At 46.1% G+C, this 22732-nt stretch overlaps 2 protein-coding genes across 2 annotated transcripts in view; both read left to right on the top strand.

Annotated features, from left to right (window-relative positions):
* ARHGEF9 (Cdc42 guanine nucleotide exchange factor 9) overlaps window positions 1-22732 on the top strand; it is a 195620-nt gene that overhangs the window by 46173 nt on the left and 126715 nt on the right. The gene's annotated exons all lie outside the window — the stretch shown is intronic.
* Window positions 14598-14780, top strand: LOC310646131 (uncharacterized protein; the record flags this gene model as incomplete). Its single annotated transcript, XM_083372378.1, has 1 exon — window positions 14598-14780. The coding sequence occupies one exon, from the start codon at window positions 14598-14600 to the stop codon at window positions 14778-14780; it is 183 nt and encodes a 60-aa protein (XP_083228504.1).

Here is a 22732-nt window from a genome sequence, read left to right on the forward strand (position 1 = left end):
TCGCAGTCTTAGCAGTTCTGCATGTAAAGTGCGGGTGGTCCTTGACTTATGGCCACAGCTGAGCCCAGAATTTCTGTTGCTAAACGAGACATTTGTTAAGTGAATTTTGCCCCATTTTTATGACCTTTCTTGCCACAGTTATTAAGTGAGTCCCTGCAGTTCAGGGGGGTCTTCAAACGTGGCCCTTTTATGACTTGTGGACTTCGACTCCCAGAATTCCTCAGCCAGGCACGCGTGCCTGCCTGGCTGAGGAATTCTGGGAGTCAAAGTCCACAAGTCATAAAAGGGCCACGTTTGAAGACCCCTGCTGCAGTTGAATCTGGCATTGACTTTGCTTGTCTGTAGGTAGTGGTGATCACGTGATCCTGGGACATAAATAGGAGCCTGTTGCACAACTTCCGATCAACATCCAGGCTCCGTTGCAATGGTCATACCTGTCACTTCTTTTTTTAAGCAGAAAGCACCTGGTCAGTGTAGCTGTTTGCATTTCATCCATTCGATCAACTCTCCACCCTAACCCTTCCCACCCTCTTTCCATCTTCCATTCCTCTATCTATCCTTCTGCCCTGAGCCGGTGGGCCGGATCAGATGACACTTAGGATCTCTTGTAAATCTGTGACTCACAAATAGGGAGGAATTGCTGCTGGTTTGCTTACTCCTGCTGATGGCTGAGACCTTTTCGTGCAAATCATGTGGAGGCTATTTTGCTAAAGAGTTGCTTTGCTTTGGTATTTCCCCCCCTCTGAATAAATATCAAATCAATTAGATAATTCTGCGATCTGAATCATGATCCCTCGGTGGCAAGCTATGTGTGTTATTTGCGTGCATACCAAGCACTCATCCATCACCGTTTTCATCCCCTTCGCCCACTCCTCCCTTCCTACATGATCCACCCACCTCCTAGCCCCCCCTCCCCCCAAAGCCTAAATGTAATATTCAAACCACGTTCTTCCCGGTCCCCACAGGATGCCAGAGCAACACAAGCTGTGTCTTGCTGGTAACATTTTCAGGAGAGGATTGCATCATTAAAAAAAAAAAGAGGAAGAGATTAAAACTGTTCCCAAAGAAAACTCTATAGCCTTCCCCGGGGATGTCGGGAGGGGCCGTGGAAATATAAATGTAATGAGATTCACTTTTGACTTTCTGGAGATGCTTTTTCTCCAGTCTGGCTGTTCTCTAAAGGAGCGTTGCAGATTCACAGGCTGGCCCCCTTCATCTCTGAAGACCATGAAATAGCATTAATTAGTTATTCATTTATTCATCAGTGTGAAAGAGATGAAGAGGGACACCTGATTCTCAGCCAAAGTCTGTTTGGTCATTATCACATGTCAGTAATGCCACCTTTGCTTTAACCAACCTCCTTCCTTGATATTAAATTTAGCCTGGTTTAAACATATTTGTTTCCTTTCTCCCTCCCTCCCTCTCATTCTCTCCTTCCTTTTCCTTCTTTCCTTCTTTCCTTCCTTCCTTCCTTCCTTCCTTCCCTCCTTCCTCCCTCCCTCCCTCCCTCTCTCTCCCTTTTCCTTCCTTCCTTACATGCATACATACATACAGATATACATACACATAAAACACCTTACTAATGGTTGCAGGATTACATAGCCATGGAGATCATTCCTGCTGATCCTAACGGGTTTTATTTCTGAGAAGGGACGGGATCTTTCTAATCAAAGACTTGGACTAAACTGAACGGTCCTTTGCTGACTTCTAAAAAAAAGGCATCTTCCGCTAAGGCAGTTCTTTGGGGTGCTCTTCAGCCTCTGCTGAAGACATCTCTAAGCCAAGAAGAGATTCTCTGTCCGGTCTTCTGGCAGATAAATTTCACTGTCCAAAAATCCTATTTAATATTTATTTGACATTTCAAGACCATTGATTTGCATCAGGGCTGGTGAACACTTGGAATTTCGAGTGTATTCTATAGATGTTCACTCAAAGTAGCTGCCATGCATCCATTTCAATCAATAAGCACAACCCCATTTATATTTAAGGAGTTCCAAGGGGATTTTGGAGGCCCGAGAAACATTCCTGAAAATCAAAATGGTTGAAGATGCCAGAAGATATTTTAGTCTTTCACGTTTTTAAACTTTCTGATCAAATTGAAGCACACGTGAAGTTTAGGCTGGAAGGGATAACTGCAGGCATGTTCAAAGGCAGACATGACACATTGAGAAACCCACTGTAAAGTCTTTGCATTTTACCTTCTGGAGCAACAGAAAATAAATTTGTTCAGTCACCTGCAGGATAACCTTTTGAATGGTGGAAAATGGCTATCGGTTCATCTCTTACTTATCGCTCAACTCGGATAAGCAAATTTCGTGGTGCAACGTGTGCCAGAAAGTAGCTTTCAAGGGATGGCTGTTGAGAGATTGATGATACGGTAGGTCGGTTGTGGTGCAGTGTAGTGCAGATTAACAGGCAGAAATAGCCAAAGAGTCCTGTGTAATGCCTGGAAGGAGAGGCAAGCACTTTTGTAAAGTCTGTAGGAAAATATAATAAAATAGAACAAAGATCATTTTGATGCAAAATGCATTGGTGCTGAGAATCAGACTAATCGATGAATCTTTATGCAGAAGCTTTCCAAATACACTATAAAGCAATGGCATAGAACATAGAATAATGGAGTTGGAAGGGATCTTGGAAATCTTCTAGTCCAAACCCCTGCTGGAGCAGGAGACCATATACCATTTCAGATAAATGATTGTCCAGTCTCTTCTTAAAAGCCTCCAGTGATGGAGCACCCACAACGTCTGAAGGCAAGCTGTTCCACTGGTTGATTGTTCTCACTGATGGGAAGTTTCTCCTTAGTTCTAGGTTGCTTCTCTCCTTGATTAGTTTCCATTCATTGCTTCTTGTCCTACCTTCAGGTGCTTTGGGAAATAGTTTGACCCCTTCATGTTTATAGGAGGCCCTCAAATACTGGAACACTGCTGTCATCTCTCCCATACTCCTTCTTTTCATTAGACTAGACCAGGGGTGGGCAACCTTGGCTCTTTTACGACTCGTGGACAACCATTTGTCTGAAATGGTGCAGGGTCTCCTGCTTGAGCAAAGGATTGGAGAAGAAGACCTTCCAGGTCCCTTTCAAGTCGATTATTCTATGGCTCAGGAATTCTGGGAGTTGAAGTCCACGAGTCATAAAAGAGCCAAGCTTGCCTAGCCCTGGCCTAGGCTGCTTTATGACTCGTGGACTTCAACTCCCAGAATTCCTGAGCCAGCCATGCTGAGGGGAAAGGGAGAGATTTCCAAGCTGAGCCATGCTGGCTCAGGAATTCTGGGAGTTGAAGTCCACGAATCATAAAAGAGCCAAGCTTGCCTACCCCTGGACTAGACATATCTAATTTTTGTAACCGTTCTTCATATGTTTTAGCCTCCAGCCCCCTAATCGTCCTTCTTTTCTCAACATCCTTTTTTATATTGTGGTGATCAAAACTGGACGCAGGATTCCAAGTGTGATCTTACTATGGCTTTGTAAAGCAGTACTAGAACGTCATGTGATCTGATTCCATCCCTCTGTTAACACAGCCTAGGATTGCATTGACTAATTGGCAATAGAAATCTTGTTCCGTTGCTTGTTTCATGTTTTCCCCCCATTTCAAATCTATTCATTTTTCTTTATTTTAATTGTTCAGCTTCATTGTTAACACTTTGTGTTGCGTGTTGGTGGTGCTGAACGTATAAGCCAAATATTTCACTGGCAATTAACTATATTTTTAAAGTAGGAATACTTCTGAATTGCCCTGATTTGGGTTTCTACCTGAGCGTGGAGTCCTGGAGGCAGGTAGCCCTTGACTTCAACCATTCATTCAGTGACCATTCAAGCTTACAATGGCACTGCAAAATGAGTGCTCATACTTACGACCATTGCAGGATCCCATGGTCACATGATCAGAATTTGGGAGCTTGGCAAGTGGCAAAAAGCCTTGAACGGGGCTTTTCTAAATATGGAATACAGGCTATCCTTGACTTACAACCATTTGTTTTGTGACTGTTCAAAGTTACTATGGCACTGAAAAAAAAAGTTACTTACAGCAGGCCTCAGACCTATGACCATCGCAGCAGTGGTGGGATTCAAATCTGTGAGGCACCAGTTCTCTGTGGGGATGCCACTTCCGGAAGTCCGTTCTGGGCCTGGGCGACAAAAAATTAGCTACCGGTTCTGCCAAAGTGGTGCGAACTGGCTGAATCCCACCACTGCCTCGCAGGCTCCCCAGGGCCATATCATCAAAAATCTGAGTGCTCGGCAACTGACATGTAGCTAAAATGGCTGCTGCGTGCCAGCGTCGTGTGATCTCCATTTTGTGATCTTCTCAGCTGGCTTCCGACAAGCTAAAGTCAGTGGGGGAATCTGGATTTGTTTAATGACTGAGTGATTCATTTTAACGATTGCACTGATTTGCTTAACAAGCAGGGCAAACACGGTAATAGAATCAGGCGTGTGGCTCACTTAGCAATTGCAATGGCAATTTTGGGCCCAGTTGTGGTTGGAAGTCGAGGACTTCCTGTAACTGATAACGCAAGGGTTTTCTATCGATTCTTTTGAAACCCTACATAGCAGCGCCCCCTTTCTGACCCTGGACCCCAAACCAGCTGACTACAAGGTAGATTATAAACGTAACCTATGTGAGGATCAAGGAAGCGATGGCACGTGCTTACTTAGCTCTTATTCACTTGTACGGATGACTCTATCAACTTAGGACCACAGCTAAACCCCAAATTTCTATTGCTAAGCAAGACACTTGTTAAGCAAGGTTTGCCCCATTTTACGACCTTTCTTGCCACAGTTGTTAAGTGGATCTTTGCAGTTGCTCAGTTGGTAACACGGCGGTGAAGTGAACCTGGCTCCCCTGTTGACTGTGCTTGTCAGAAGGTCACAAAAGGTGAAGACTGCAACCTTCATCAATATGGGCCGGTTGCCAAGCATCCAAATTTTGTCCACGTGACCGTGGGGATGGTGCACTGGCGGTAAGCATGAAAACTAGTTATCAGTCACTTTTTTCAGCCGTTGTAACTTTTTTCACCTGTTGTAACTTTGAATGATAGGGACGCGGTGGCTCAGTGGGTTAGGACGCTGAGCCTGTCGATCAGAAGGTCGGCAGTTTGGTGGGTCAAATCCCGAGTGCCGCGTAACAGAGTGAGCGCCTGTTACGCGTCCCAGCTTCTGCCAACCTAGCAGTTCGAAAGCACGTAAAAATGCAAGTAGAAAAATAGGGACCACTACGGTGGGAAGGTAACAGCGCTCCGTGCACCTTTGGCGTCTAGTCATGCCGGCCACATGACCACGGAGACGTCCTCGGACAAGCGCTGGCTCTTCGGCTTTGAAACGGAGATGAGCACCGGCCCCTAGAGTTGGAAACGACTAGCACGCATGTGCGGGGGAACCTTTACCTTTACCTAACTTTGAATGGGCACTAAACGAGCAGTTGTAAAGTATATGCTTTCAGAACCTATAGACTCCAGCTGATTAGCAACCATACAAACCATATCAATGATTTTCTTTCTTCTGTATGATTATAGATTCTTTGTATGTCATGATTGTGCAGGAACCCCCATCAACAATGTAAGTCATAGCTGTCTAAATTTTGATGCGATCTTTCATAAGAAGGCTGGCATTACCCTGTTTTTTTCTATTCATTCCAAGGGTGTGTTGAAGGTCTAAAAAAAAAGGTGAGAACAAAAATTAGGGCTGGAATGAAATGTGTTTTTTTCCAAACCAGTCAAGAATTTGGTGACTTTTGAAAGCATAATTGGTTTGGGCTCAGGTTTCCTTGGACAATAATCCGAGATTCTGCTGGTTCTACCCGAAATTCAGGAGGAATGAATGACAAAGACCAAATAATAATGTCTAAATGCTAAATGGGGTGAATTCTGTTTTGTTAAAATCTGATGCACCTTTCTGGACTCCATGCAGTCCTTGAAACACACTGATTTCCACCCATTTTTGGAAGAGTTTAATCTTTGGTTATTCATGCTAGTTTCTTCCAGGGGTATTTTTTGCAACTGTTCTTTGGACTGGATTTCTAGACTCTGCTTCAAGATCAGGACATAATGAAATGGCCAGTAATGACTGGAAAGATAAGAATCTGATCAACCATGCAGCAGAGTAAATGGCTGGTACTGATAGATGGAAATTGCTCCCAGATCAGATACCTGATGCTTTCATTCTCTCCTTCCAAATCTTCCTCAGCTATTCCTCTATTTCTAAAATTATTCCATTTCTTCTAACCTACATGCAAGCAGGAACACAAATCCTGTTATTGATCTGGTGGCTTGGAGATTATGGCTGTTGTAGCCCAATTATCTGAAGTATTGAGTAAGGAGAGTTAATTCCTTAGAATCTAAGGAGTCCCATAACAATTACACCTTCATTCCCAAATGACAATGCCTAAAAAAAGGTCTCTATAGAAAACTGTACCTGGCTCTATTTTTCTTTCTTTCTTGTCATGCTTGCACTACAAAACTCAACCATTTGCTGCTCTTGTTCGCATAATATTGGAAATCAGTTTGCATTTCACATAGAAACCTCAGTGGGGAAGCCACATATTTACTCACTCACTATTTATTTATCTAGCCTTTATTATTTTTTTACACATAACTCAAGGCCGCAAACTTATCCAACTCACCTTCCTCCTCCTATTTTCCCCACAACAACAGCCCTTTGAGGTGGGCTGGCCAAAGTCACCCAGTCGGCTTTCATGCCTCACGTGCCCAGCCTTTGCTTCAACGCATCCAGCTATGGGAATCTGCCATTCCTGTGGGTCAATAATTCCACTGTTGAACTGTTGAAGGTTTTCCCAATGTTCAGTCAGAATCTATTTGCCATAACTTTACTCCATGACCTGCATTGTGGAATGGAGGAGAATGGGCTTGATCTTTTTCTGGGTGACTGTCTTTCCATTGCTTGGTGAGTGTACTACCTCCTCCCTTAGTCTTGAGAAGACGCCATGTTTTTGAGCTCTTCATCTTCATTGCCATACTCCGACCCTTTCCTAATTCCACTGAATCCTGCCTAAAGTGATTCCCAGAACTCCACACAGCACTGAAAGAAGTCCAAAGTTGATTGGTCATGTTTAGGCAGACAAGATAGAACAGTGGTGGCGAACCTATGGCATGCATGCCAGAGGCGGCACTCAGAGCCCTCTCTGTGGGCACACATGCCATCGCCCCAGCTCCGCCTCCCCCCGTGGCCCCCTCCTCACTAGTAGCCCGCACGGAGGAGACTTGCCCCTGGACCCGGCCTGCACAGAACAGCGCAGCCAAGCACATGGCAGCTGGGCAGCAGGGACAAGACTCCACCCTTGCGCTCTGTCACATGCAGATGATACGTTGGGGCATGGGCGGAGGGCATGGCCAACATGGCTCTGCAGGGCTGCCTGGGCGATCTGCGGTGGGCTGTGGTGGTGGTGGGTGGCCCTGTGGGCAGGCAGGGCAGGGGATGGAGTGGGGGGGCATGGGGCAGGGTGAGGGGGGCGGGCGGTTTTTGGGCACTCGGTCTCTAAAAGGTTTGCCATCACTGAGATAGAAGATGCAGGCAGGGCAGGCCAAGTAAAGGCAAAAGACATCAGGAAACAGGACCTTGGACAGCTCCCAAAGAATCCTACTGGCTGAAGCTCTCTCCTTCCAGGATAGAGCAACAGGCCTCTCAACTCAATAGTTATAGATAGATAGATAGATAGATAGATAGATAGATAGATAGATAGATAGATAGATAGATAGATAGGTAGGTAGGTAGGTAGGTAGGTAGGTAGGTAACCTTTATTGTCATTTTTCTACTGTGGGCACAATGGCACACATTAAAAATGAAATTTAGGTGCTTGCTCTCAAAGTGTACACATTGTGCTGCCACCAATGTGGGCAGTCAGACCCTCCTACCCTATGATGTATTTCCTCTTCCCTCCCCTTTCTGGGATGGACTTCCTCCTCCTTTGTCCATAGAGAGTCCATTCTCTTTTAGCCTGAAGACATGGGGTAACCTGCAGACTCAATATGCAGTTCCTGGGAATATTACCATTTTCTAATCTTGGGGACACCTTGGAAATATCTTGGAGATGCTGTACAAATGTCATCTGAATGCATCCACCTACTGTATTCGACTCTACATGCAATAAAGGTATTTCTATATGATAAAAGGGCGTCTCTACGAGTTTAAAACTATCTGGAGAGACCTGTTAATTATATCTGCTTACATAGACTATAGAAATCTACAAGAGATTAATTAAAGTACAACAGCTTCTATCCAGAACACAAATAAATAACACACATTTAAACATACTACATACAACATATGTATAGACCTACACCCTTACATATAAGTAACATATAAATATTAATGACTGTCCATCTTGAATACATAACGGAAGGAGCTTGACAGTTCACAGGGTTGATACTGTACAGAACAAAACTGGGACTGAATTTGGATGTTCTACTTTGGAAACCACGAAGCCCCCTCCTCTTGGAAGGGAACAAGGAAAACAGGTTGTGAAGAGGATGTGTGGCATCCCAGACAATCTTGCGGACCCTGCTCAAGCAACACTTCTATGCTATGTCCTGGACGGAAGGGAGGGAACTGCCAAATAATCTCTTCTGCCATCCTCACCACTTTATGGTGGCAACTATTGTCTGTTAGGTACAGGTAACAGTCAACTTAGGACCAGTTTCTTAATAGTCATTCATAGGGATGACAGACCTTCCCTGGGTTACTCATGACCTGGATTTAGAACTTCTGACAGCCCCCCCCCCCCATTATGTGATCTCATTTTGCTGGACACTGGTGTTTACTTCCATTTTCTGGCAAAAAAAGGCCCATTGTGGACAATGGATTCGCTTAACCACTGTGGCATTTGCTTAAATGGTCAGGGGTTTGCTTTGTTACCACTCCATAAATGGTCATAAACTTGGGGGTGGTCACACAGTGACCTACTAATGATAGCCATAATTTATGAGTGTAATTCTGGGTTCAGTTGTGGTCATCAGCTGAGGACTACCCATAGTCAGTTGTAATCCCTTTGGGAGGGAGAGATTGTGCCTGAATGGACAGTCTCAGTTCCTGGACAGTAGGATAGATGGACTTTTCTCCTAAAAGCTAGAGAATGAAGGCAGAACTTTAGTCTGGTGAGCCCTGATCTATTCTGGTTGTGGGGAATCACCTTCTCAGAGTCTTTTTGCTGGAATTACAGGGGTAGGTCACAAGTGATAGTTGAAGATATTCAGATAATGTTTTTTTTGCACTGAAATACAGTAGTGGGAATTATAATTTAACATCTTTGGTGTATACCATATTGGAAAAGCCTGTTTTAGACAAATGGTGTCTTCAAATCCTCTGAGTAGATTTAATCAAGCCACTGCTGACAGATATGAACAAGCAGACCCCAAGTGTGCAGAATTCAAACTAGTTACTTTATTGCTGTATGCCTGTTTCACAGGAATCTTCCCAGACTGGCAGAAAGACTAGTTAAGGCTCGACGGCATTCAAGGACAGTCAGACTTTACTCTGTTGTGTTTACCTAATGAGTCCATGCTAATTCCCAGTTTGGTCCCTCCTGGGATGGTTGCTTTCCAACAACAGTAGGAGAAAACTCAGGAAACCCTAATCAAAGTGGCTCAGTTTACAGCTGAAAATTAAATTCCTCCAGATTATTTTTATTGCATTAAGCTGGATTTGTTTTTTTCATGAACTTGTTTTAGGATCCTGAAACACTGTCAGAACTAAGCAGCACTCAAAGCAGGCTCACGTACAGGCAGTCCTCGAGTTACAACAATTCATTTAGTGACTGGTCAAAGTTACAACAGCACTGGAAAAAGCGACTTATGATGGTTTTTCGCACTTATGACCCTTGCAGCATCCCCAGGGTCACCTGATCAAAATTCAGATACTTGGCAACTTACTCCTATTTACGACGGTTGCACCATCACCTGATCCTCCTTTTGTGACCTTCTGACAAGCAAAGTCAATGGGGAAGCCAGATTCACTTAACAACCGTCTGACAAACTTTACAAGTGCAGCGATTGACTGAACAACTGTGGCAAGGAAGGTCGTAAAACGGGGCAAAGTTCATTTAATGTCTCACTTAGCCACAGAAATTTTGGGCTCCATTGTGATCGTAAGTCGAGGATTACCTGTATATTTTGTCTGATTAGGATGAACTTATCAAGAGTGACAAATTGAGTTGCTTCTGTGGATGTGTCATAGACGCACACCTATTACAGTGTCTGACGGTTAATGCACAATGGATAAAGGTTACTTAGTGGGAGGTTGTGTATCCCTAACCTCAGAATGCCACGTTGCCCTTTTATTGATGGTCTCGGCTGATTAACTCATCTCCGTTGTGAAACAAAGGTTGTGATTCAGCGGAATGGAATCAATGAGGCCACTGCGTGAACTTATGGCGAGGCCACGGTTGGAATGCTGCATTTTGGTCACCCTCCCTCAAAAGGACACCCCATAGCCGGAGAAAAGTGCCGAATAGAGCAACGGCCGTAATTAGGAGGCTTATAGCAGTTTTTTCTATGAGCAAAGATTGCAAGGTTGGAGATGAGGAAGGAGGGTACAGAAATTGAAAGGAAGGGATATGCAGTCCTGTATTATAAAGGAAAATGTGGGCAGAGGAAAGTTGTCCTCTCAGAGAAGTCAGAGTCATCCATTGAAACGAAACTTGAGCAGAGATCTCTATTGTTGGAAGAGCTTTCTGACCCAGGTGGGCTTAAAAGCAGGGCCAGACATAAATATTCTCCTGCTGTCTTTTTCTTCTTCTAACATTTCACATCTTGGCTGATAAAGAGAATTTTTTTCAACTTTTGTTTTAAAGGAAAAGTATGTTTGTGTGAACTGCATATATAATGTGGTGTTTTCGCACTTATTTAATGATGAGATGGCTAAACGGAGGGTCTGAATGTCTGATCTCCGGGCGGTGCAGAGAATATACTTGCTTTGGCACTGAGATCTGATCTGTTTCATGTATGGCAAATAGAACAGAATTAATTCTGTATGTTTTAAGTGCGAAGTAGGGATGAGATTAGGCATTTGAATTAGCTTACCAACTCACAAAAGCTGGGATCCATTTAAAGTCATGCACACCTTCAGAAAAATGCATCAAGGGCTCCTTCATTTGAATGCATCATTCGGAAGAGCTTCCAGTCATTAACTTCCAGGTGGAAACAGGTCACAATTAATAGCCAGAGACAGATGTTGAGTGCCTTGAAAGGCTGCTCTCCTAGTTGGTGAAGTAATATCAGACTAGCTATTATGGCCAGATCTGCAGAGAGAACAGCCACGGCATTTGGGGGTGGGGGAGAATTGAAATAGTCTGCATGAATCTACGAGCAGAAGTCCGATCTGAACCATGCTTGGTGAAGGCAGGGTTTAGCTCCCTACCTCAGCAGGGGTCATGATATCATTTTGGACAAATGGCTGTCCAGTCTCTTCTTGAAAACCTCCAGCAATGGAGCACCCAAGACTGGGAGGCAAGCTTCTTCCATTGATTGTTTTCAGTGTTGGGAAATTCTTCCTTGTTTTCATTGTTGGATCTCCCCATGAGAAGCTTCCACCCATATTTTCTTGTCTTACCCTTTATGGAGAATAAATCAGTGCTCTCTTCCCTGTGGCAGCCCTTCAAGTAGCAGAAGAACAGGATAACAGAGTTGGAAGGGACCTTGGAGGTCTTCTAGTCCAACCCCCCTGCTCAAGCAGGAGATCCTACTATTTCAGACAGATGGTTGTCCAGCCTCTTCTTAAAAAAACTCCAGTACGATAGGAGAGATGATAGCAATCTTCCACGATCTGAAAGTCTGCCCCCAAAGAAGACAGTATGGATTTGTCCTCCATAGTTTCTAAATGGAGGACCATGGGTAGAAAGTACAGATCCAAGCATGGAATACGAAGGCATTTCCTAACTGTGCAGGCTATTAAGCAATGGAACAGTCTGCCTGCTGGAATCACAGGGACCCCATCATTGTGCACAGTTTTTAAGCAAAAGTAGCCATTGATCTGGGGTGTTTGGAGGACTCGTATCGTGGACAGAGCGGTGGGCCAGAAGACCTGGGTCCAAGCCTATGATTCTATAATGCTGTCATCAATATTCCCAAGTGCTGTATTTGGGTTTAATGGTTTCTTGCTTTTGAGGTCTGGTACAAACCCAGCGTTATGGACTGTAGACCGCAATTTGTGGCTTCATACAAGTTGTAAAGGGAAGTTAGTTGTTGGCACGAGGGCAAAACAGCAAGGGGGACTAAGTTTTAGAACAAAGAAAAAGAAACACTGGCCAAGCAAGACGGTTTGGAAGTTGTCAAGCCATCCTCTTCTTCTCAAGAATGTGGCACTTTAGATCTTTTTGTTTTCCTAGAAGCAGCTCCAAATGTGTGCATGGTCCCCGTATATTGATAGTCCAGTGACACGGGGAACAGAGGCCTTTAAATAGCTCTGGTTATTTGAAACATGTTTCCTTCTAAAGACAATGTCTGGCAACATGAGAATCCTGAGGCTGACATGACCATTGATCATGGCAGCCTTTGTTTTAGCTGTGGCACATCACAGATGTCACACTATTCCAACGTACAAATGAGTGACTAATAGAAGTGAATATTTGTAGCTCAGCAGTTGAAATGAGGGCTTCCTTGGTGCTCTCTGAGCTTGCTGGTTTTCTTGCAGACGTTTCATGACCCAACTAGGTAACATCATCAGTGGGAGAGAGTGAGCTAATGAGTAACTTCCAGCTCTTCCACAGCTTTCCATATGCAGCTCTTCAGGCAGACAGAGAGACAGACCATAGAGGGAGAGATTAGGAAGAGAGGTAGAGAGATAGAGATAGATAATGAGATAGACAGATAAATAGATGATGATAATAATAAGATAGAGACAGATATATATAGAGAGAAATTGGAGAGACGGGTGGAGACATAGAGATAGATAATGATGACAGAGATAGATATAGATCAATATAGATGGGCAGACAGATGATGATAGGGAAAGAGAGAGAGAGACAGACAGACAGACAGACAGACAGACAGGTAGATAGATAGATACCATATGTAGATACAGTATGTAGATAGATGATAGATAGATAGATAGATAGATAGATAGATAGATAGATAGATAGATGATATTAATGAGATAGAGACAGAGAAATTACAGAAAGAAAAATTAGAGAAGGTAGAGAAATAGATAGATAATGATGACAGATACAGATATAGATCTATATAGATGTGCAAATAGATGATAGATGATGATAGGGATGGATGGATAGATAGACAGACAGACAGATATGGGGAGGGGGAGAGGAAGATAGAAATAGAGATAGATGGTAGATGATAGAATATAGCTAGATATAGCTGGATGATAGATAGATAGATAGATAGATAGATAGATAGATAGATAGATAGATAGATAGATAGATTAATGAGATAGAGAGATTATAGAAAGAAAGAGGAATTAGAGAAGGTAGAGAAATAGAGATAGATATTTATGACAGATACAGATATAGATCTATATAGATGTGCAAATAGATGATGGATGATGATAGGGATGGATAGATAGATAGATAGATAGATAGATAGATAGATAGATAGATAGATAGACAGACAGACAGACAGACAGATATGGAGAGGGGGAGAGGAAGATAGAAATAGAGATAGATGGTAGATGATAGAATATAGCTAGATATAGCTGGATGATAGATGATAGATAGATAGATAGATAGAGAGAGAGAGAGAGAGAGAGAGAGAGAGAGAGAGAGAGATATTAATGAGATAGAGAGATTATAGAAAGAAAGAGAAATTAGAGAAGGTAGAGAAATAGAGATAGATATTGATGACAGATACAGATATAGATCTATATAGATGTGCAAATAGATGATAGATGATGATAGGGAGGGATAGACAGACAGACAGACAGATTTTAGAGGGACGGATGGAGATACCGAACGGTCCAGCAGACTAGTCTCATAAGGCTGCACGTGCAGTCTAAGAGCTGCAGCCCAGATGTTGATGGGTCGGTTGCTTTGGAAACGAAAAGGCAGGAAAGGAACAAGGAGGGGAGCCGCTTCTCTTTTTTTCTCCCCCCCTCTCTCTCTCCAGCCCACCCTGCCGCGCAACAGCCTCCCACCCACCCACCCCCCTCCAAAAAAAAACCACTCTCGCACGGTCTCGTCTTCGAGCGGACCGTTTCCTGCCTCCCTCCCGAGGGGTCGCCCAAGGTCCGGGGCGGAGGCGAGGACCGAGCCCCGGAGAAGCGCGGGACCGGCGGCCGCTTCCCCGGCCCGGCGCGCGCTCCCTCCCCTCCCCCCCCGCGCGCTCCCCGGCTTGGCTGGACTCGGCCCGGCGGCGGCGGCGGCAGCGGCGCATCATCATCATCATCATCGGCGGCGGGGGCGGCTTCGCACCCACGCGAGGCAGGGAGCGTGCCCGCGCGCGCGCCCCCGCCGGCCCTCGCGGCTCCCTCCCGGGCACGCGCCGGCCGCCCCCTCCCTGCCTCCCTCGGCGGCGGCGGCGGCGGCGGCAGCCCCCCCCTCCTTCCCTGCCTCCCCCCCACCCGGCGGCGGCGGCGGCGGCGGAGGCGAGAGCCGCGGGCCACTTCTTCGCAGCCGTCTGCCGTCGAGCATGGTGGCTGTATGGACAGTCTGGCCGAGCAGCGGTTGACAGCGCCCGGCCTGCCCGCCCCGCCGCACCTGGAGCACTACAGCGTCTTGCACTGCACCATGACCCTGGACGTCCAGACGGTGGTGGTCTTCTCCGTCATCGTCCTGCTCCTGCTGGTCAACGTGATCCTCATGTTCTTCCTGGGCACCCGCTGAAGGCAGCCAGGCAGCCCCCTCCCCCACACCCCCCCGCCGGGAAGGGGCGCGGGTCTCCCCTCTGCTGCCCCCCGCCCCGCCCCAGGGCTGCCCTGACCTGCTCTGCCGGTGACCCCCCCCCGCGCCTCCGCGGGCTCGGGGCTGGAGGAGACCCCCCCAGCCCGCCCCCCGCATCAGCCGCCCCCGTCCTTGGCAGCCCGCCTGACGCCGAGAGCCCGCCCGCCTTCCCGCCCGCCAGCCGGCAAGGGGGAGCCGCCGGGGGTCCGCCGCGGCGGGGGCCTCGCTTCGCGGAGGGGGCTCGGAGCAGCCGCGCGATTCAACATGGCCTCGCTGTGAGCTTATGACGTTGGTATCTTCTGCTGCCTCGCTCGCCGGGTCTCGCCTCCGCCGGGTCCCCCTCGGGCCGGACGGGTGGGGGGTTGGGGGTCGCGATGGGTTGAGGCGGGGCCGGAGGGGGAGGGCGCCGCGGTCCTCTTCCTGCCTCGCCTTCGGGGATCGGGAGCCTCCCTCCCCCCCCCCGTGGCAAACTCCGCCGGGCGTGCATGCATGTCTGCATAGTACACGGGAGCGTGCATGCACACGTATCTCCAGAGGGACGTGCGCACGTGCTGCATGCAGACCGGCTGAGCCCGGCCGCCCCGCAGCTGCTTTGGCACGGCATCCGAGGCGGGTGGGAACTGCGTTGGAGCTCGCTGCTAAGCTTGGGTTGCCTGGATTAAGGGAGGGTTGCGGTTATCCGGTTGTGTGAATCCAGCCTCTCTAGTTACCTTTTGGATTCAGTAGTCAGGTTAAGTGTCTTGTAGGAAAGCGGCTGGCTTTCTTTAGATTCTCTTTTAGGCAGGATTAGTGGTGGATTTGTGTGTGTCTCTGTGTGTGTGTGTGTGTGTGTGTGTGTGTGTGTATACATACATTACTGACAGAGTTAAAGTACTGTTCTTTTACATCAGATCAGATGGGTGATGGGTTTGGGTTTTATTGCTTTTTATGTATTTTAACTTATTGTTATAGTTTTTGGGCATCTTGTTTAATCTCTGTTAATGTTTGTATTCTTGTCTTTTAACATGTATTGCCCTGTTCACCACCCTGAGTCCTTCGGGAGAAGGGTGGTATACAAATAAAATTATTATTATTATTATTATTATTATTATTATTATTATTATTATTATTATTATTATTATTATTATTATTATTATTATTTTGAGAGCGAGAGCGAGATCTATAGATTGTCTGTCTGTCTGTCTATATCCATCTATCCATCTATTTATCTATTTATCATCTGTCTCTCTGTCTATCTATGAAAACAATCTGATGTAAAAGACCAGTACTTAAACTCTTGGTAAGGTACACAGTACACAGTAAGTATATATATGGATGTGTGTGAAAGTATATTGAATATCCCATTTTTCTGATCCTTTGGGGCTTAAGATGAGCTGTTCCTTACACCACTTCCCTAAACGAGGTTGCGCTGGGGGGCCGGGGGCCTGAGAGGTGTTAAAGGAAAGGGAAAATGGTGAACAGCTTCAGCCAGGATTGAGGGCCTGGGCACTAGCAAAGTGATATGTGTGGGTTGTGTTTGATTCTATCGCCTTGACAGTGTGACTTGAATCCCCAATCTCTCAGCATCCTTCCTTGCCTTTTGGGGCTACCTGCCTCAATAGGCTGAAAATGCAACCAGCTGCTGTTGTAAGTTTACACCTTCCCAGATCAGTAGGCGGAAAAAAAATAGTGGAGGGTTTTGATTTATTAAAACGCTTTCCTTTTTCATCCTTTTTAAAATAAAAAGAAGGGGGAGGAGGGAGTAAGATGCAAATCTTGACCAGTTGCAAAAGATAGGCTGATTTTAATTGACACTGATTTAATTCAGAACAGAAGTTCTGAATGCTTCTCACCAGATTAGCAAAAGATGAATTGCGTGTCACCAGATAAAAGATACCCACTAATTTTTCTGCTAAAAGTGGTCCCCAAAGAGGAAATAATATGAAAAGGTTCGGAGTAGCAGGGGTGCACAGGAAAGCCACGTGGGTTGCTGTGAAGGTGTTATATTGGTGGTGTGCATCGCCTTCCAATTTGCCTTTTCCTTTTGAAATATTTCAAAAATATCTCCCTTTTGAAATCCAGTATTTCAAAAAATATCTCCCTAGCGTTGCTGCAGAGCAAATGTTTCCAAATTATCAGTCTGCTGATATAAATTATCAGGCCTGCCATAAATATCAGTCTAAGCGGATTCAACCAGGAATGGCTTCTCTATAGACAGTATATTACAGTGCAGGGCAGATTTCAGCATCTGGAAGAGGGTGAGGTTTTGTTTTGTTTTTAGGATTTAAAATACAAGCTAACAACAATCACCAGTGTTTAAAGTAAAGTATAAATTATTAAACTGTGCTTAATAGCGGTGGGCACAAATGGAAGGGGAGGTTTGAAACACGCATTTTAAATTTTCATTTTCATAAATTTATAATTATATATATGTGTGTGTGTGTGTGTGTGTGTGTGTGTGTGTTTTCTGAGGTTTTCGCAGGTGCTTGTATGTAGATGATCTTTGGTCATTTGGGTTTTTTCCCATGTAGAATTGGAGGTATCAGGCCCTGATACCTCCAATTCTACGTGGGGGAAAAACCCGAATGACCAAAGATCTACATAATTTCCAACTTTTTTTTCCTTTTGCTTTTGTGTTGGGAAGGTGGTGGTGAACACAGGAGTGGGGGGGAGGTGCGGGGGGGTGGTGGAAACCAGCCTGAATTTTCTGCAATTTCAAATAAGGGCATTTGGAAATAAATAAAGAAGAGATAAGAAGCTGTTAGAGTCAGAAGGATGGAGAGAAGCTGGTGTGCCTAAAGGGATGTGAATCACCAATCTTGTCTCTGGACGGATGCTGTTGATAATAACAATTATTGCTTAAGGATTTGACAAGTGTTATATTGTAATAGAAGCTACAGCTTGACTTGCCAAAGATCTGGGCTTCTTGTAGACCTCTTCAAAATATTTAAATAGTATCTCTCTCTCTTCTTGTCCCCCATCCTTATTAACACAGATGTAGAATTTAACATAAAATAACAGACTTGGAAAGGACCGTGGAGGTCTTCTAGTGACAGTCCCCTGCTCAAGCAGAAGACCCCCTACCATTTCAGACCAATGGCAAATGAGACAAATTAGTGTGACCTTAGGGCAGGGCTCTTCAAACTTGGCATCTTTAAGACTTGTGGACTTCAACTCCCAGAATTCCCCAGCCAGCATGTGCTGGCTGGGGAATTCTGGGAATTGAAGTCCACAAGTCTTAAAAGATGCCAAGTTTGGAGACCCTTGCCTTAGGATACGAGAAGGAGGTCTTTAGATTCAGACTTCTCTTTTTTTAGGAAAAAGTTGTGCTTCTTCTTTCGATCTTGGATTGATGGAGAGATAGTCAGAGCTCCTGGGAAGGGGTTGGGAGAAGGAATTGGAGGCTGTGCGGGGCCGTCTCAGAATACTGCCTTTCTCCATAATGTTCGGTGCTGAACGTGTTTGTCCAAAAATATTGCTTTAAGGTTGTGCTTGGTGACGAATCAGTGCTGCCGTCAGAAATCATGTTGGTTAGCAATTCACTAAGTGTGTCTCTGTGTGAGTGTGTGTGCGTGTGTGTAGCGGGGGAGGGGGGGGTCTGTCATTTTTTTTACACCTCAGTGAGCACTTCGGAAGGAGGATTGTGTGGGAGGCATTTCAGCAAAATCGGGATGATCTTAGGTATGTTAAATTAGATTTAACAGATTAGCTGAAGGTTACATGCAGAGGTGGGTTGCCTCTCTTGAAGTCAAGAGGTAGTCCTTGACTTAATGACCGTTTGAAGTTACGACGTCACTACCAAAAGTGACTTATGACACTTTTTTTTACACTTGATGACCATCGCAGCATCCCCAGGGTCACGAGATCAAAATTTGGCTGCTTGGCAACTGGCTCATATTTATGACGGTCGCAGCATTTATTTATTTATTTATTTATTTATTTATTTATTTATTTATTTATTTATTTGATTTATATACCGCCCTTCTCCCGAAGGACTCAGGGCGGTGTACAGGACAATAAAAATAAGAATACAGGATACAAGATTTAAAATCCCGCTGGGGTCACGCGATTTCGTTTTGCGACCTTTTGACAAACAAAGTCAGTGGGGGAATCCGGGGTCACTTAACAACTGCAGTGATTCACTTAACAACTGTGGCAAAACTCACTTCACAAATGTCTCACTTAGCAACATAAATGTTGGCCTTGATTATGGTCGTAAGTTAAGGATGATCTGTACTTAGATACTTGTCCGTGAGCGACACTTCTATAAAGATTTCTCTCTCTCTCTCTCTCTCTCTCTGTTCTGTGCTTTAAGCAGCACAAATATCCAACTTGTCAAGGTTTACATGTGTTGTTCAACTGCATGCACATGGGAAGCGGTGTTTCCACAAGGAAAAGCAGAGTCTTAATTGGGTCAAGGAATGTTTGTGTGCGGACAACAGCTTGCGGCCTTTCCTACACTTTGGCTTCTGACCTCCATCATCCTCAGCCAGCAGGACCAGGAATGGCAAAGGAACATGGGAACTGAACATTTAAAGCTCTTGGCCTGTTGCAAACTGCCCGCTCCTGTGGTAAATTTTAACTCTGAGTTTCAAAGAGGCCACAATGATCGGAAAACGGTGGATGGACTAGATTTTGGTTTTGACAATGACTGAAGAAGCTCTGTACTTTTTCGTCTAACTAACTGTTAGGGCGAGTGGCAATGGCCGAATACTCGGAGGGTGGATGGAATTTGCTGGGGAGCTTTGCACAGCCTCCTGTTTCAACAGACTCCCAAGTCCTCGCCTTGGCCTAAAGAAAGTATTCCTGCAGTCAATCGAGGCTTCATTAAAGGAGGCGTATGTCAAATCACAGCCAGTTAAAGGCCATCTGTAAAGATAGGGAATCCCCTGAAGATCAAATCCACTCATTTGGAATTGGGAAAGTCAATCTTTGGTGGTCCAAATTTATACCAGAAGCCAAAGGAGCCAAATTTGGTTACCTTCTCTTTGCAGTGTGTGTGTGTTGGGGGGGGGGGGACACAACCCTGGAAATTAACCCTTGAGGCAGCTGGAGCTGGAATCTTCCCTGCAGACTTGACTTTCTGCTTCCTGGCCCTGGAAAGGGCTCCCAAATTGGACATTTGCTCCATTGGATAAGTCCAGGAACCCAATATTTTATTGATCATTCCCCCCCCAAAGCTTTTTAACCTGCTTTGGGTACCCCCCCCCCCCCCCCCCCCCCGCCTCTCTTGGGCCAGAGGGGCTATGGAAGGGAAGGGTGAAGTGAACGGTAGGCAGAGCAGAACCTGCTGCTGAATTGGCAAAGATTTTTTCTCCCAGTACAGCAATGCGAGAGCCGAAGAGCCGGGCTAATAACTAAGGCTGCATGCATGTTGCAGCTGGAACCGTTCAACGGCTGAGTGCTTTCTTAAAGCAGCCTTAAAATTATTGGCTGCCATTTCCAAGCAGGAGGCTGTTGAGTGTATCATAGCAACTCCTGTATCACTGTGTGGCTTGGGGAGGGGGAGGGGGGGGAGAGGAGAGGGGGGGGGAAAGGGGAGGGGGGGGGAAAAGGAGGAATCCGTTTCTCCTTAGCTGCAACCCCGTGCTTTTAAGCTCTCCGTCCTTTTTTTTTTTTAATCACAAAAGCCCATTTTGCTTCCTTCCCGGTTCTTCTTCTTCGGCTGCTTCAGGGGAAGGAAAATAAGCCCGTCACATTTCTCCATTTCTGCATCGCCGGTGCCAAACCCAGGTGCAAAATCCGCAGATGGTGTGCTTGAAGGTGCCTCTTTTCAAAAGATGGGGTAGATGACTCTCCTTGCTCTTTTAATTTTATTTAGTATTCTTATCGCCATCCCGGATCACTCTTTCCTGTCCTGACCGGTCTTTCCTTATAGCATACTTCTCCTCCTCCTCCTCCTCCTCCTCCTCCTCCTCCTCCTCCTCCTCCTCCTCCTCCTCCTCCTCCTCCTCCTCCTCCTCCTCCTCCTCCTCCTCCTCCTCACCAGCTAGGTTTTGAATTTCACATGCCGGAGCAGTGGTAGTGATGGGAAATCTCCACACTATTTCGGTTTGGGGTTTACTGCCCTGGAATTAAAAGCTAGATAACAAACTTCTTTCTACCACGGAGGAGGAAAAGCAGAACCCATGAGGATTTGCTGCTGATTTTCTCTCCCCACCCCCCACTCCCCCGTTTCAGGCAGTGAGTAGAGAGCTGGCTTGCCAATGTCCTACTCTTTCTGTCTACGCAGGGGCTTTCTCTCTTCGTGCGTGTGGTTGTGTGCATGCGTGTCGGGGGGGGGGGAGGAGAGTCGGTCCGTTGGAAGCTAAGAGAGCCGCTTTCCTCTTCTCTTGTGAGGGTCTTAAATGCCGCATTCCGGCTGTCCCCACGTTCTTCTCTGTCTGTTCAGGATGTGCTTAGGTTTGCCTTTGGATCTGGTCTTCGGTACGCAGCCCAACCGCTGTGTATAATGACAGCGGGGAAATTGGCCCAAATCCACGTAAGTCTGCTTCATCCTACTGGGGTAGAAGCCATGGCGGACAGCTTTTGTCTGGCCCTGCTCTCCCCCACCCAAACTCCCCCCTTTGCCTTTTCACTCTCTGCCCAACGTAAGGGGTGCTGGGTTGAAGGAAAGAGGGGGGGGGGGCGCTTCTCTTTGTGCAGTGGGCGAACGCGGCATGCTTGCTGGCTCGGATGTGTGCTTCTCCGGTCTGGTTCGGCTTTCCTTGTAGGTGAAGCTTTCGGGGAGGGAGGCAGGTTTTGGGGTGGGGTGGGGGAGGTGAGAGGGGAGGGAAAGCTGGTTGGTGTGTGTGTGTGTGTGTGTGGGGGGGGGTGTCTTGGCTTGTTCTTGATGCCTTTGGGGTTCGGGCATGGTGGCGTTCGGACCGGAGAGGAACCCAGCGTCTTCCATTCACCAATCACGATTGTGCAAAGGGGGCTGAAATAGAAGGGTGAGTTCCCCTGATTCGGGCCCGGGTTAAGGACGGATCCCTTGCGTAGGATAAACTCAGCTGCTTCCGTTGTTGGGGTTTCTGGCTGGCTTTGAGGGGCTAGCTTGCAACAGCTTTAAGGGTCGGGGGGGTGGGTGGGCTAATGCCCTGTTCTTCCCTGTGGCAGGGAGGAAGAGGATTCCTTGACTCTTTGACTGGTGTTGGGGTGGGCAGGGTTGTTTGAGGACTACCTCGTGGAGAATGTCCACCCTTGAACCCTAGTGAGATGGTGTCACGTTCTGTGGCCAGCCTCAGCCAGAGTGGATCCCTTTGGCTTTTTGTCATGCGCTCCTTTCCAAGGAAAGGCTGCCCTGGATTTGGAGCTGCAGTGATTTATTGGCTGTTGCCTAAATATAGATGATGGTCTTGGAAGCATCGGAAGAGGACTTCTTCTCCGGGTGGATTTTCCTGGTGTCTCACTTCTCGTTGGGGAAGAGGAACACTTTCATTCTCCTAGATAGCGCCGGCAAATGTTTTTTATTCTTTTGTGGTTCGCTCTCCGATCCTGGCTTTTAGACTTTATCTTGGCATCCCACATTGTGGGGTTGTTGTTTTTTTTTTCGTTTTTCCTTTTCTGTCTTCTCCTCTGCTTCCCCCCCATCCCCTTCTTCTTCTTTCTTTCTTTCTTTTTGGACATTTTGCTTTCCTTATGTGTGTCGAGCAGAGAAATAGTCCCACAGAGGCTTTCTCCTTCTAGTGATTATACTATCTTTCAGTTATATAACCCTTCGCACATTTGCTCAAAAGAAACACCACGGTCTTCCGTGGTTACTTCTTGATTAATGGGCGCTGAATTGTAGTCCCGAACTGCATCGTTGAATTCAAGAGGAGCGTGGTGATTTGCAGAGCATTCATGATAAGGTAGTCAAAGAATCGGAATTATATTAAGCATTTTTAAGGCTGGATCTGTACTAAGACGCTTCCTCCTAAATAACGGCTTTTCGG

Source organism: Vipera ursinii (assembly GCF_947247035.1).
Source record: "Vipera ursinii genome assembly, chromosome: 12".
In the NCBI taxonomy this organism is placed as follows: domain Eukaryota; kingdom Metazoa; phylum Chordata; class Lepidosauria; order Squamata; family Viperidae; genus Vipera; species Vipera ursinii.